Genomic DNA, 15,205 nt, shown 5'->3' on the forward strand with positions numbered 1-15,205 from the left:
AAAAGAAAGAAAAGAAAGAAAAGAAAGAAAAGAAAGAAAAGAAAGAAAAGAAAGAAAAGAAAGAAAAGAAAGAAAAGAAAGAAAAGAAAGAAAAGAAAGAAAAGAAAGAAAAGAAAGAAAAGAAAGAAAGAAAGAAAGAAAGAAAGAAAGAAAGAAAGAAGCAAGTAAGTTCTTTTCTAAACCGAAAGGTTCCCGAATCTGTTCCTTTGAGGGCAGATATCTGCTCCCTGCCCACTCTGCACCTTGTGATCTGTTTACCTGTTGCTTCTTCAACAGGATGTTGACACTGGTGAGATCTTTTCCGTAGTCGTCCGACTGGATTTGACTCTCCAAACCATTCAGCCACTTATCCAGATCAGCACAGCTCTGGGTAAAAAGTTCTGCCTTGTTTGCATCAAAGAGCCGCTGAGCCTTGGTCTGGGTCGTGGATTCAAGTTCATCCCACATTTGATGGAGACCTGTCAGCTTCTCCTTCACTACAGCTTCAGTCTCTGGTTTCTCTGCAATGAGCTGCATTCCCTCCTGCAAAGCAAAGAGCAACCAAATGATACCTCCCCGGGAGCACTCACAGCCTGTTAGCTCAATTATCCTGATTAGGAAGCACTCAGGATTCCTCATCTGCTGGCAGCATCAACCACTCATATTCCATCTCCAATTATCCAGTGACTCCTTCCAGAACATCAGCTCCCAGGTCCCTCTGTTGCCTGGAAGAGGGTTTCTTGGCAATGGGATGGTCAAGCAGTGCCTGCCTTCTCCTCCTCACTGCACATGTGCCTTGTGGGAGCTCCTGGGGACACAGCCCTGGCGGGAGTGGAGGAGGGAGCTGCAGCTGCACACACTATGTGTCCACCTCCTGGGGGCTACGTCACTGGAGAGCCACGAGGAGCCACCATAGCACTGGGAGAGGGAGCTGATGGCACCAAAATGGAGCTGTGCCACTGAGGAGGGTTCTGTTAGTGGGTTACTGCAATTACCATGAGCCTCAGCTAACATCAGAGAGGAACAAGCTTCCTTGGCAAGTTGAAACCATGTACCCAGCACCAGCAGAGCACTTGAAAGTCTTTGTGCCTTTACGAAGATTGTATTAGTTCTGCAAATATTTTCTTTATTCTAATTACCCTTTTATCTCTGCACCTGGGTGCAGAAGGGAATGCTACTCCCAACCCAGCACATTCAATATGAATGCTAATCCAGGGATTATCACAACTCGGTACACAACTGTGGTACTTTGCTGCAATCTGATTTTTCAGAGGCAAAGGGGGAGGATGCATTAGCATCACTAAAAAAGAACTTCCAGTACTAAGAGCAGCCTTCTAATTACACCATTAAAGGGTATTGCTATTTGTAGATCACAGAAAAGCCTCTAATGGGATATGGAGTGCCAAAGTGGGAGAGGAAATGAGCAATTAAGCTAACTTACACTGAACAGAAACCCATTGTCAGAGCTAAAGAGGAGACCTCCATAGTGTTCCAGAGCTGCACAGGAGAAACAGGGAGGGGAAAGTACAGCTCATCGCAGCATATGAAAGCTTCAAAGTAACTTGATACAAAGCTGTGAATCTTAACTAATCACAAAACTGGCTGTACATTATTACCTCATGCACCAAGTCTGCATGGGGAAAAGCAGGCTAGTTGTGGTCCTGAATGAATGAAAATGGGAGACTAACCTCAGTTATTCCCCTATATTCCCTTATTTCCTGGGAAGTACTTCTACTTTACTAGCTAAAATCACAACATTTGCCCCGTTTGCACTTTGGGTATGAAAACTAGGCTATGCCTTCCTCCTGACAGATAGGAAAGACTAGACAAAATTAAACTGGCACCTTGGCCAATGACTGGTCTGTGAAGATGTCCTGGCTAAAAACCATTTCATGTCAATGAGGAATAAAATGGTTTGGATGGACACACAATGTGATAGATATTTATTCTACAGCAATGAACTCTCCTTTTGCCTTAGCTGTGGGATGAATCAAGAGAAGAACATCCCACCTCTGTGCACAACTATCTTGGACAAAGATGAGGGCATTTTTCGGATGTTATTTACTTACCTTTTCAATCTTCTCTAGCCACTCTTTGTTGGATGCAAGCTCTGCCATAAATGCCTGATGCTTCAGCCATTTGCTGTGCAGATTCCTTGCCTCATCATAGGACATGTCCTGGGCTGTGAGCATCTTTTCATTGATCCAGAGTGAGAGCTGGAAAGGGAAACACATGTGTGTTTGTGGAAACACTCCTAGTGTGAAATAATGCGAAGTATCAAAATGCCTCCAGGTCAAGGATAAAGAGCTGCCTCTGCATAAGAGTTGTGTGAGACTCAGAGACTGCTCAAGGTTGTACTCAGGGTTCAGTCAAGGATCTGCCTCTTTAACAGTTAAACATCTATCTCCAACCTATAAATAAGCCATAACTCATGCAGAAAGGAATCCATGATAAGCAAAATCAAATACACACGTTTCACCAGTTCAACAGCAAGAGAAACAGTGTCCACTTATTGGTCACAGGGTATTTTCATATCACTTTCTCCTGACATTACTCAGTGTGCTAGTTAGGATCGGGACAGGAATGTCCTCGCCACACCACTGCAGAGCCTTCCTGACTTCCTGAGAACATTGCAGATGTACACACTGATGGAGTGGCATGTAGAAGGAGTCTCCAGAATTAAACAAAATACATTTTTCATGGACACTCCAAATAAGAAATTCTGTGTTTCTACTCATATCAAAAGCAGAGATGGATTTGTACTATTAATTCACACCACATTTCTACTTTTCCCCCATAGTCTCTGTATGGGTTTTCATAAGTAATTTGTTTATTTGTCCAATCTCCAGTAGAGTTCTGGTACCAGAGACTTTACTTTTCCCATTATATAAAATCCAAGACTGTTTTCTTTTTGATTTTCTGAAAATACAAAGGCACTGAGAACAATTTCCAGATCATCACTGGAGTAAACCAGTATTTTAAGTGATAGCTGATTTGCCATGGGCAAACAGAACATGAAAATTATGCTAGCAGCCAACATTGCATTTCCTCCTAGGGTGAGTCTGACAGCTTCATCTATCCCTCAGGTGTGGATAAAAACCACACTCACAAGAATACTTACAGAATTTGAAAAGCTTCATTTTCTGCATATTTAGAGTGACCTACCCAAATGGAATATGTCAAAACAAATCTCAGCTTGGTCTGTAGAACTCCACTTGGGTGATGCACACGTCCTGCCAAGCAAGCAGGAAGGGAGCCTTGGCCTGCTCAGGACACAGGGCAACAAATTCCATGGAGAGCTCACAAGCCTCTTTTCAACTGTCCATTAAAGACACCGTTAAGTTCCACAGAAAGGGAAAAAAATTATCGCAGCAATCAGGAAACTCCTCATTGGATCTTGCTATCAAGTCTCAATAGAAAAATGCTGATGTTAATGAAGACCTCTGAAGGCAGAAGTTAACATGAGAACTGGCTACCATGCTACTTAACAGTCAGAGGCTACATGGAGGATTAGGATATAACCCTGTATTAGTGGTTTTACTCCTGCCTTACTGGGGAGGAGACAGCTGCTCTGCAAATTACACTACCTGTCTTTCACTGTTTGCTTTTACTCAACCACAGCATTAAGGCTTGTAGGGATTTAAAAGTGCATCCCAAGGAGCTGCAGTGTCGTTCCTGTTACCAGCTGGGATGAGGTGAGACATGGACGACACATGATTCACAGCCAGGGCGTGTGGGGATAAGCCTCTCATCTTTCCTCTCATAATGTTGTTCTGCTCCTTCTGAGAGCATAGAAATGCAAAGAAAGTATTTAAGGGATCACTATTAAAATCTGGGTTTTGCAACTGCTACAGGCACCGGAAGTCAGTGCTCCAGTGCAGGAGATTCTCAGAAAATACTACAATTCTCTAAAACAGTGCCTCAGACTGACATTTGGAGCACTTAGTTCTCCAGAAAATCCTAAGTCAATTGTTAGTGCCAGCAGAGCATTAGGCTTCCTCCCATCCTTTGCACCTGTGTCACAAAATCCTGTTTTTGCTCTGGGCTTCCAGCAGACTGTAACACTCTGCAGTGCCAACTAGGCATAAAGGAAGAGAAACAGAGACAAAACCCTCATAAACCTGGCAGAGCAACAACAGGAGGCGAAAGGGGACAGAGTGCTGCTGCACTTCGCAGGCACTGCAAAGAGCCAAGCTGACACAGCCCATCCTGCAGGGTGAGACCACATGGCACAACCTGCCAGGACACTCCAGGAACAGGCAAGAAATTTCAGAGCGCAGTCTCACTGAGAGCTTTCACTGGTGTCCCTGGGGAAAGAAGCCCAGACAGTGCTGAGACTTCTAAGCACTTACAGGGAAGCTCAGCTGTAAACTCTTTGAAGGTGTGCTGAGGAAGAGCAGGAAGTCAAAGAAAACTAAATGGCAACATTTATCACATCTTTTCAGCTCAGGATTTTCCGTTGTCACTACTCATTCATTCAGCAAATTTATTTAACACATTCATACTGATGACTGCAAGAAACAGCCAGAAAAGCAGTGCCCTGGGATTAACCTGTGACAGTGTATCTGACTCCTAACAACAAAATCTGCTGTTTTCCCTGGCCTGTGACCCTGAAGGGAAGGTTTATCACTGCTGAGCTGCTGTTAGGAGCATTATCCTGCTGCTCCTGGAGCGCTTCACCCGGGAGTCAGCGGCAGGAAGGAATGAGGGGCACGAGGCCACACTCACAATAATGCTTCAGCATGGAGTGACTGATGAGGAAAGTGGCTACCCTGGGAAGGAACAAGCTGCAGAGAACACACTTCTCTTCCTCATGTCACAGACGGATGGGAAATTGTCCCTAAGGCAGTGGCGGGTAGGAAGGCCAAAGGATCACTGCCAGGTGAAATGGAGACTGGTTCAAAGCTGTTCTCTAACAATTCTCAGCTTCACAGGCAGTGCTAAGAGAAAAGCCAAGGGGGAGATACTCCCTTGGCTCCTTTCCACCCCGCAGGACAGTGCTGCTCCATCACACAATCCCTCCAGCCCACTGGAGGTGTCAACAGGCACTTTGCAATCAGGCTAATGTAAATTCTAAGTCTCATTATGGCTGCCTTCTCAGGAAATAGCCCTGCAATTATCACCAGAGCTAACGTCCTCTCAAAGAGCATTGGAGAAATTTGTGACATTTGGGTAATTTTAAGTTCTCTCTTTGAACTGTGCCGTGGAGACATCCATGCTTTAGTGGCTGGAGAGAAACAAACCAGAGGGAAGGCATTCAGGCAGCAATACTAATGCTTTTATGTTTTCGTTTCAATCATAGAGGGGAAAAAAACCTAGATCCTAGGGAACACAAACACACTGACACCAAGGCTAGGACAGCTCCAAGGGCCAGGAGGATATTTGTACCAGAGATGTTACAGACAAAGGAAGAAGCTGCTGCTAATAAGAGCACAATTTTTGCTAATCTGTCATGTTTTAACCACCAAAGGAGCAATTGAAGGCAAGCTCATGGTTAGCTTATGCAATACCGGGAAACAGACTGCATCCAGGCAACCCAGCAGCAAACACCACTTGCCCAGTTTATGATCAAAACCTCTGCTGTGGGCAATTCCCTTCAGACACACTGCAGTGACTGCCAGGCTCTTGAAGCTGGGTCACATGTGCAGCTAGTGCACTGACTCTCGAATTTAAACCCACAGCTTTGTCACAGTCAGTTCTCTGCATGCTTCAGCTAAGGACAGCTGCTTTTTAAGGCATGTCACAGGCAAGGCTCTTTAGTATCTGTCAGTACTGCATGAAATAACCTGAAAATTATTTGATTAGTTCCCCATGCCAGGAACAAGAGTATTCCAAACTTTAAAATGTTGTCTTCAGTGTAAACAGTCTGTGTAAATCACTAGAAAATCTGGAAAGAATTTATTTTCTTAAATGTTTTAAGATTTAATAATTTTAAACACATGCAAATTGGTTTTGACTATCAGGTAAATCACACATTATAAATTATACAGCTTGATCCTGCTTCCCTCTTATTCCTACCCTCCTATTCTCCTGACTAATGTTTTGTAGGATCACTTGACATCTCCTGCACCAGGCCACATACAGCTGTAGACAAAATTCTTAAGTGCAAGGCTAATCCCACTGCATTCTACATGATTATAATTTATACCACAGCAGAAAATCTTCATTGGTTTTGGCAATTTCCTATGTTTTTATCTTACATGACAAAAGACAATTCAGTTCATGAGAACAGAAAAAAACCAAACACTCATTTTTGCAGGGGTGTGGGCAGGGTTTGTTTTATGACTACTCCACACTAAATACTACTGGATGACATGACTGCAAAATGCTGAGCATTCCAGTCCTCATGAAATATGGAGCAAGAATGTTCTTTTGCAGGATGCTGCTTTCAGCAATATAAAAATGGACATGATTTACCTCTTGGCAATCCTGAAGAAACTTCTGGAGATCCCTGTTGTCTTTCAGTCTCATTAGAAGTTCACTGGCTGCTTCACGGTTCTTCCTATGCCTAGTCAGAAAAAAAACAGCAGAGAAAAAAAAAAAACTTGAAATAGGCAAACTATCACTGTTGGTTTCTGTAGCCTTTTGGGATACAGGTGCTGAGTAAGCATGTGGTGTGTGTCCTTTGCTGCTTTTAAAGGAGGACATTTTAGAGGCTCAGATCTGTGTGCGTTATTTAACGGGCTTACTGAAGTTCAGCATCTACTTGTTGTAAGCAGTAAAATACACAGAGAAAATTCTGAAGTCAGCAGGATTTCACAAGTGTTATGGGCAGAATTTGGTACACTAATTTCAAGCCCACAGGAAAGTTCAGACTGTTTGCCAAAAAACATAACAAAACTGTTGGCAAATTTGCAGCAATAAGATCATATGTTGTGTGACTCTTGCAGAGTATGTACCTGCTGTAATGCTCTTTGTAACATACCTTCAGCATCTCCTTCTCCTAAGGTGAGTTACAGAACCTTCCCAACGCTGTATTTAACCAACAGCAGATGTAGCACCCCTGCGTGCTTCTGCAAATAAAAGCTTTATGCACCTTGGATCATGTTTTTCAGAGCATTTAAGAGCAGACAGAAGAAAAGGTTAGCCTAGCCTAGAGGCCTATTTTTGATTCATCACTGTTTGCCCCTTGAAGGATGAGTCATGCTGGCAGTCCCAAAGGTCTTGGTGGGTTCTTCAAATGGAATAGGGCCTGAAGAGCTGATTCCTAAGGGAATTCTGGGCACGTTTTAACTAATGCTTAATTTGGAGTAGTTATCCCTGTCCTTCCATCCCTTCATTATTTATGAGGTGATTTACATGGAAGAGACAGAGTAAAGAATATAATTTTTATTTACTGCTTATTATTAGGTTTGTTCCTATTGCACTGCACAGGGTTTTAAATTGAAATATTGCTGCCATTTGTAATAAGATAAATATGGCTTGAGAGTTGGAAATTATTCTAAAGGGTGGCAATTTATAAGATGAGCTCAGCACATGCTGGCAACAGCCAAATAAATCCATGTTAGCAGAGATCTCCAGAGACTCACAATGTTCCAGGAGACTATAAATCACATGTTGATGACAACAACTGGATTATGATACCACATTTCCTGATCTACAATAAGTTACCAAAGCATACTCTCTGGCACAAATTTAGTGACTTCAGAAACACAAGGAATACTTAGGGATACGTTTTATACGAAAGCAAAAGCTCTGTGAACACGGGAATAGGAGAAAACCCTTTACAGGACTACTGCTGTGCAAACCCAGTGCATTACTCAGGTTGCTAAAATGAAGCAAAGAATGGCTTGGGTGATTTCATCATGCTGGTTTCACAGATTTAGGACTAGATTACATTACAGACTCGTGTTCTGGAGAAGGCACAAGTAATTAAGTCAAAAGGAGAATTTTCGTGACGCTTATTTGAGTAGATTTAAGACTAAGTAGAGTAGTTCTTATGTTGGGAAAACTTACGTCAAAAAAACTAGCAAAAATATATCCCACAGAGTGTTGGAAATACTAACTTGAAGGACCTTGAGGGAAATCATGCAGGGATATCAAACAGATGATGTCATAGCATAACAAATGTAATCTTTGGTGCTTAGAGCTATTTCACGGTAAAAGGTTGTTGTCCAAGATGAGCTAGACTGAGAGTGGACAACGAGTATTCTCTGAAGAAGAACGGGGCTGAACTGTAAGAAGGTAGTAGAATTCTGAGCAAGGAGGTGTCTAACACAAATCAATCTAAGAACAGAGCACCAAAATTTGCTACAGTGTCCCCACACTGTCTCCCAGAGGCCCCCGAGAATGCAGATGATGCTGAAAACTGACAAAACCACACGTGGTTTAACTGTAAGCCCGTGGGTTTCACAACCTGTGCAGAAACAATAAATCTTACACATAGCGTGACTGCAACTGCTTGATAGGAATCCTGATATATATTCAAGGCAGTTTCAGCTTCTCTAGTTGCTCCAGCAAACAAGAGACACTCTCCCTTCTCAATGGGCAGGAACAAAACTTTGTTCTGTTCTCTAGTGAGCAGAAGGCTGCACAAATACAAAAGTTGATGTAAACCAGGCCCAGATCACAATTTGTGCCAGACCTGCCACTGTCTTTAAATTATATCTCATTTGCAGAATCAGAGAGGACATGCACAGGCACACAGACTGGGGCAGTTCCCCTACGCAAAAAAAGAAAATGCAATATGCTTCAGAGCAGCAGAAGTCATCACAGCAGGGACAACTGCCCTAGGGAGACCAGCTTCTTTCCCAGCTGGAAAAGCTACCTAGTGATAACTTGATTCAAAGCCATCTTCTCCTTCCCTCACCATTCCTCCATGTCCTTATTCCTGTTTATTCTTTCCTGTGAACTGCGCTAAAAGACTGTGCTGAAGTGTTTCTCTCCATGCTTCAGAGCAGCAGAAGTCATCACAGCAGGGACAACTGCCCTAGGGAGACCAGCTTCTTTCCCAGCTGGAAAAGCTACCTAGTGATAACTTGATTCAAAGCCATCTTCTCCTTCCCTCACCATTCCTCCATGTCCTTATTCCTGTTTATTCTTTCCTGTGAACTGCGCTAAAAGACTGTGCTGAAGTGTTTCTCTCCTATTGCACTCTCCTCTGCCTCATACCATCTCTACTTAGATGAGAACCGTTTTAGGGCAGGGTCTGTCTGCTGCACCAATGGACAGTGGGGTCTCCTCAGGAACAGCTTGAAAGCATGACTGTAAAAAACACTATGAACAATAATAAAAACTACAAAGAGCTCCATATGGGAAGTATGGAGCCACTGCACATATTTGTACTTGTTTGTTTTGGTCCTTTGTTAGACATCCAGGTGGAGCTTGGTTGGGAGAACCACTTTTTGTAACAGCAAAGAGGCTTCCTTTGCTACCACTCCCACTGCACCCAGCCCTAGGGCTTTGTTCTTGAGGCTTATCAGCCTGACAGACTCGGGGAGCAATCACACGGATTTCCTGAATAGCAGCAGCCAGATGGCTTTTGCAGCGCCTCACATAAATAGCTTTGGAATTGAGGAAACGCTTTGGAAAAAATGGACTTAAAGAAATAAGAGTCTCTAGGACTTCCCTGCCATCTGAGCAGGAACTCCAGCACATGTCCCACAGGCAGGACAGCCCAGGTGACCAGTTGGGGTGCCACAGGACAACAGGGACACAGAGGAATAACAGTCAGAGCACTATGGCCAGGGCAGCAGGAACCTCTTGCAGAGCACACTGGACAGAGGCTGAAGCTGTCCTCCCACTCCAGCCACCTCAGAAAGGGCTGCAAGAAGCACCTGACCATTTGCTATGATATCCCTGGATGTTATCTTTTAATATTCCAAAAGTTGCAGACAGAAGACACCTGATCAGAAGGCTGGGATCAAGCTCTCCTCTTTCCTAAGTGGACGGGAGGAGCAAAGGACATGGAAAGGCAGCGAGGGTAAATAAGGATTATTACTGTCCTAGCTGTCCCCTTGACTGCTTTCATATAATCTCCTCTTTCTGGCCTTTGCAGATTCTCCCTGGGATCTAGAGTCAAGCTGGTTAGAGAGAGAATGAACACATGAGATACCCTCGGGCTTCAGTTGTCAGAGAACTCAGAGGCCCTCAGCAAGCTCTGGGAACAGGAATAGCTGCTTTTACCGAAGCCATGAAGCTCAGCTAAAGCAGGTGCGCATGCAGTGGGACATACCTGCCAAAACAGAAAAGGCACAGATCGTTTTCTGACCTACTTCAGTTCAGTTTGTCCTTGGAGATAAAGGCATATGGGTAACTGAGGTTACTGGCTGTGGTAGGATCTAAGTATGACAGAAGGGTCATGGGTAACATCTGACAGCTTACTGCTGTGTTCTGACACTCCCGACTGAAAAGTGCCTTGAAAGGCTCCACTATTACCCAAACCAAAACCAGAAAGACCCATATATCACAGCCATCAAAACTGAACATTTGGGTTTCAAAGAACAAGAAACTCTTAACATTCTGTAGCATCCGTGCCACAGCCAAAGAGAGAAAGCAAAGGGCTTCTTCAAGGATGAAAGACACATTTGTACCAGTGCTCCCTAATCAGATTTCAGAAGGGCCAGACAAGCTGGAAGAGGCAATCAAAGATGAGCGGGTGGGGTGGATGCAATGCCAAATGCACTCTTGATGAGTTACATTCCTTCTTCAGTGGAAGGACAGGAATTCGTTATTATAATTAAATCAGCTAGGAGGGAGAAGAGGAAACTAAGACTTGTGGAACCAGACACAGCTAACTGCTACAGCTCCGACCATAGCATAAGGTCTGTTCAGACTCCAAGAATTACATAGCAACACTCAGCCAAATTCTGGGTGGAGAGCTTATTACTTAGTAGGTCTATAAAGTGGGAGAGGTATTATTTAAGATTAGCCCAGCACAATTTGAAACATGACAGTTCTTATTTTTCCACAGGACAAAGATAACAGTCTGCAACAGACATTTTCTAAGCTGCTACTTTGCCTTTGGATCCTGGTAACAGGCCATCTCTCAGAGAACAGAATTAAAGCACCAACAGCTACACTGTACCATTGTTCTGACCTTACCTGTCATCAATAGAGTCCACTTTCTCCTGGATTTTATCAGAGTTAATGTTCCCATCACTAACAAGCCTCCTGCCAGTCTCCACAACTGCATTAATCTTTTCTTCATTGGCATCCATGGTGGTCATGAAATCCTCCTGTTTTTTGATAGCAGCTTCTGCTCCTTCCAAAGTTGTGGGCATCTCCGTGTGTGCCAGAACATACTCCTGTGATCAAAGCATCAATCACAGAGAGAAAAGTGTTACACTCAGGCTGTGCTGCTTCTCCAACAGATTCACTACATCCCTCCCAAGAAACATTTCCCAAGAACAGGTTGAAGTAAAATACAGTTAAAAAGGGAAAATTATCTGTTAGTAGCTCTCCTGCCAAATGATTTTGTTAATTGCTTACAGTGTACAGTGCCAACCTGTAGAAATGAAGTCAGGTATATCTTGACCACTTGCCTGGTTATTAAGAAAAGCTTCTGCTTGCTTGGTATCTCTGAGAAACAGCTGGTAGGCATGAGACTGGGAAAGGAGATTTTGTCTGTTCTCCCACATTTTGTGAAGCTCATTCCATCCAGTGTCCAAAGCCTGTAGGCGCTGGCGTAAGAACATGTACTGAGCATCAGTTTGCCCTTGTGTCACCATCTCACCCATGTCCCTCATCTTCTGGTAATCTTCCTCATAATTGTTGATTTCATTCTTAATATTCTCATGCTGAGTGAGCAGCTTCTCAGCCTCTGTCAGAGTGTTGGGCATATCTTCTGAGGCGATGGCAGTCTGTGTTCTGGACAGCCAAGACTGGAAGTCATCCAAATCTCTCAGGAACTGCTGCAGCTTACTTGCCTCTCCCAAGGACTCTTCCCGGTTCTTCAGGGTGGTCTTCATTTCTTCCCACACATCGTTGATTTCTGCCAACCGTGAAAGGATAGCCTGTGCCTGGTCAGGATGCTCTGATTCCAACTTCTCTGCCTCTTTCTGCAGGTCACTGAGCTTGGCTTCGATGGCCACCAGGTCACGTTCCATGCCTGTCAGCTTCCTCTGCAGGGCCATCACTCCAGCTAGATCGTTACCCAGGTCTTGTGTGGATTCGATCACTTTGGTCTTTTCCCTGATCCAGGATTTGGTTTCATTACATTCAAGATGGTAGTTCTGGATACTCAGAGCAGACAGCAGAGCATCCTTCTTCCTGTCTACCAGTTCTCTGAACTGGCTCCACCTGAAATGTGTGAGGAGAGAAGAGCAGAGCAATGGAGATTTGTGTATAATAAAGGAAAAGAATATGGCAAGTGAGAAGTTGCTCCATCAGTTTGGTGAGCCATGAAATAACCCAGCCACTCATGGTTTTCTCAGTCCTTCTCACCCCGTCAATAGTTTGAGCAAAGCAAGCATTAACCAAGTTATGGCACACATTAGAATGTGACAAATACCAGCAACACCGAGTATAATTTTTCTCAAGTAAAAAATTACCAGTTACATCAAATTTTCACTCTAAATGTGCACTCTTGGTTTACTCTGAAGCGAAAAAATGAGTGAGTTTACATGAAATGATATTGGTTTCTTTTTTATCATCATAATCACTAAAGCCAACTTCCAGCCTGCAAATCAAGGCACTGACACACTCAGGGCCTGATTAAGTCAAGAGCAAAACTTCATCTGCTAATGAAATATTTGAAAGGCACAGTTCTTCTGAAGCTTTAAAGGCCTACCTTGAAGATACGTCAGCTACCAGTATCAGAATATCTTAGAAACCCAAATATATAAGAAACGCAAATGACCCCACCATACTTGTTCTAGCCATAGTGTCATGTTCATGAGCACGAGGTCTTTGCTTACCTTGTGTTGAGTTTATCTTGCTGTGCTTTGATCTCCTTCTCACTTGGGTGGCCGCTGTGCATCAGCTGCCTGGCAATCTGGTTCACCACTGCCACACGGGATGCCTGGTTGTTCATTTCTGGTTCTAAGCTTTCAAATCTGGAGTTGGGGAAAACAGACAAACAAAAGAGCCCACAGGCATTAGAGAGTCTGAGCCACAGGTAAGCTGAAAAGTAGCTGGTGTAGAACTTCCACCCAGTATTCCCCAAACTTTCTGGTAAAGGCATTCTCACCTGTGCTGGATCACTTCCAGGTCCTCCAGCTTCTCTGGAATCTGCATATTATTCAGCCACTTCTCCTTTTCGTCAATCCAAAGCTCACAAGCATCTGCCTCACTGAACATCTTGTAAAGAGCGAGGGTATCCTGCAAGGCCTGTTTACGCAGCCGAGTCAGCTCGGCAACCTCCTTGTATCTTTCCTCGATTCCGGACAACCTGCCTTGCACATCTGGAGATCCAGCATGTTCCTGTGGCAGGGCCTTGGCTTGCTCATGAAGGGAGTCAATGGTCGGCCGGTAGCTTGCAATCTCTTCAGCCACGTCCTTGTGTTTCTTGACCAAGGACTGAGTGGAATATTCATCGTGGCCAACATCATTGCTGGAGACAATTTTGAGGATGTCCAACATCCACGCATCAATATCATCAGCATCAGCCTGGAACTGGTGAAGGAGAGAGGCTTCCTCCAGACGCTTCTTCCTAATGGCAGATAACTGTTCCAAGTTGGCCCACTGCTCCCGGATATCCTTAATTCTCTCTTTGATCTTCTCAGACCCAAAATGCTCCTCCGCAATCATATCTTCACCTTCTTTTATCGCCTGTTGGAAGTGGCCACTGCGACCACTCATCTCGTCCTCAAACGCCTTATGTTTACTCAAGAGTCGGACGACACTGGTTAGATCCTTCCCATAGTCATCAGATGACAGGATCTGCTCTTTTTCACGGATCCATCCCTCTTCTTCAGCCATTTCCCAGAAGAACTTCCAGAGGCGCCGGGACTCCTCCAAGCGAGCCCGGCGCTCCGCCGCGAGTTGGCACAGCTCTTGGTAACAGAACTCCATGTGAGCCACACGGTCCCTGATCACCTGCGGGTCACATGGCTTGTAACCTGCTTGGACAGAGAATGTACATTACAATGTGGACTGCTTCACTCTCATCCCCACAGCTGGAGTTTGGAATTCCTGTTTGTTCCAGCTACAAAGTTTAGGTCAAAGAATCCACAGCTAGTCTCCTGAAAGTGAGTGTGCACTATTCAAGCTCCACCATACAATAACACAGATCAGAAAATGCTGATCTTGGCCTAAAGACACAAAAAGAACCGTAAGGGAAGATATTCATAACTGTTTTCAGTGAAACAAAATTCACTACTCCAGATTTAGATCAGCTTCATACATACAACTGCACAAAATGGATGTCATTTCCTCTAGTTAACAACACTGGGTTCTAGGGAATGGCTTGCTTCTAGCATAAATTAGGACAATATCAGATTCAGTCCAGCAATCTGAGTTGTTTGCCTCAGAAACACAGAATGGGGAGCTAGTGGAGATCTCTACAAAGCCACAGAAGCTGCTGTGAGGAGCGTGACATCCCATGCAAAGCACAATGCCACACTGAATTCCTGAGCAGGCTCCTGGACAAATTAATCATTGCCATGGTGAGTACAGCAGGAACAAATGAAGTGGGATTCTCTTATTCCGGTGGGGAATTTAACCTAACCTAGCCTGCAGAACTAATGAGTCTTACAGACAACCTCATAGGTAATTAAGACAGAAGTGTGTTTTGAGTTCTGGTTACCTTCTCCGTCGGTGGCAAACTTCTGAGCAGAGGCATTGACCCCTCTCACTCTCTCAGCCTGAATAGCAATGTCAGCTTCCACAAGAGCATGTTTCTGCAGCAGGTCTTCAACTCCTAATAGATGTTTGCCATAGTCTTGAGACAGCAGAAGCACCTGATCAAAATGTAAAAGACAAGTAAAAAGGGATGAAGGCCATAAACTGTTTGGTTCTTTGTGACTCCAGGCATGACACTGTGGTTACATGAAGTTCAGAGAAACAGCAGGACATAAGGACAGCTGTTCCAAATGTAGAGAGACATGGCTGATACGAACCTGAGCCATATTTTTAAAATCACTGGCAACCATGAAGAACTTGACTGTCCTTTCATGCAGTTTTAAGTCTAGGATGATGGGATGCTGAGTTAGCTCAGCAGGACCAACAGCAGCACTCAGCCCAGGTGCTGTGAGCTCCCCCTGAGCAACACACATCTTTCTTCCCTCCAACAGCTTCCAAGTTCTGCTGCCTGACGGACAATTTGTGCTTCTTTCCCTTCCCAGCT

General features: G+C 44.2%; 1 protein-coding gene across 2 annotated transcripts in view; it reads right to left on the reverse strand.

Annotated features, from left to right (window-relative positions):
• SPTBN1 (spectrin, beta, non-erythrocytic 1) overlaps positions 1-15,205 on the reverse strand; it is an 83,005-nt gene that overhangs the window by 21,123 nt on the left and 46,677 nt on the right. For both annotated transcript variants that reach the window (XM_009081277.1, XM_009081278.1), the window contains exons 12-19: positions 14,666-14,819; positions 13,109-13,979; positions 12,837-12,974; positions 11,463-12,219; positions 11,023-11,225; positions 6,397-6,487; positions 2,049-2,195; positions 259-522 (exon numbers count right to left, since the gene is read on the reverse strand). In XM_009081277.1, the coding sequence (XP_009079525.1) occupies positions 259-522; positions 2,049-2,195; positions 6,397-6,487; positions 11,023-11,225; positions 11,463-12,219; positions 12,837-12,974; positions 13,109-13,979; positions 14,666-14,819 (2,625 nt within the window). The remainder of the gene's footprint in view (positions 1-258; positions 523-2,048; positions 2,196-6,396; positions 6,488-11,022; positions 11,226-11,462; positions 12,220-12,836; positions 12,975-13,108; positions 13,980-14,665; positions 14,820-15,205) is intronic.

The sequence above is a fragment of the Acanthisitta chloris genome, unplaced genomic scaffold (genome assembly GCF_000695815.1).
Source record: "Acanthisitta chloris isolate BGI_N310 unplaced genomic scaffold, ASM69581v1 scaffold24818, whole genome shotgun sequence".
In the NCBI taxonomy this organism is placed as follows: domain Eukaryota; kingdom Metazoa; phylum Chordata; class Aves; order Passeriformes; family Acanthisittidae; genus Acanthisitta; species Acanthisitta chloris.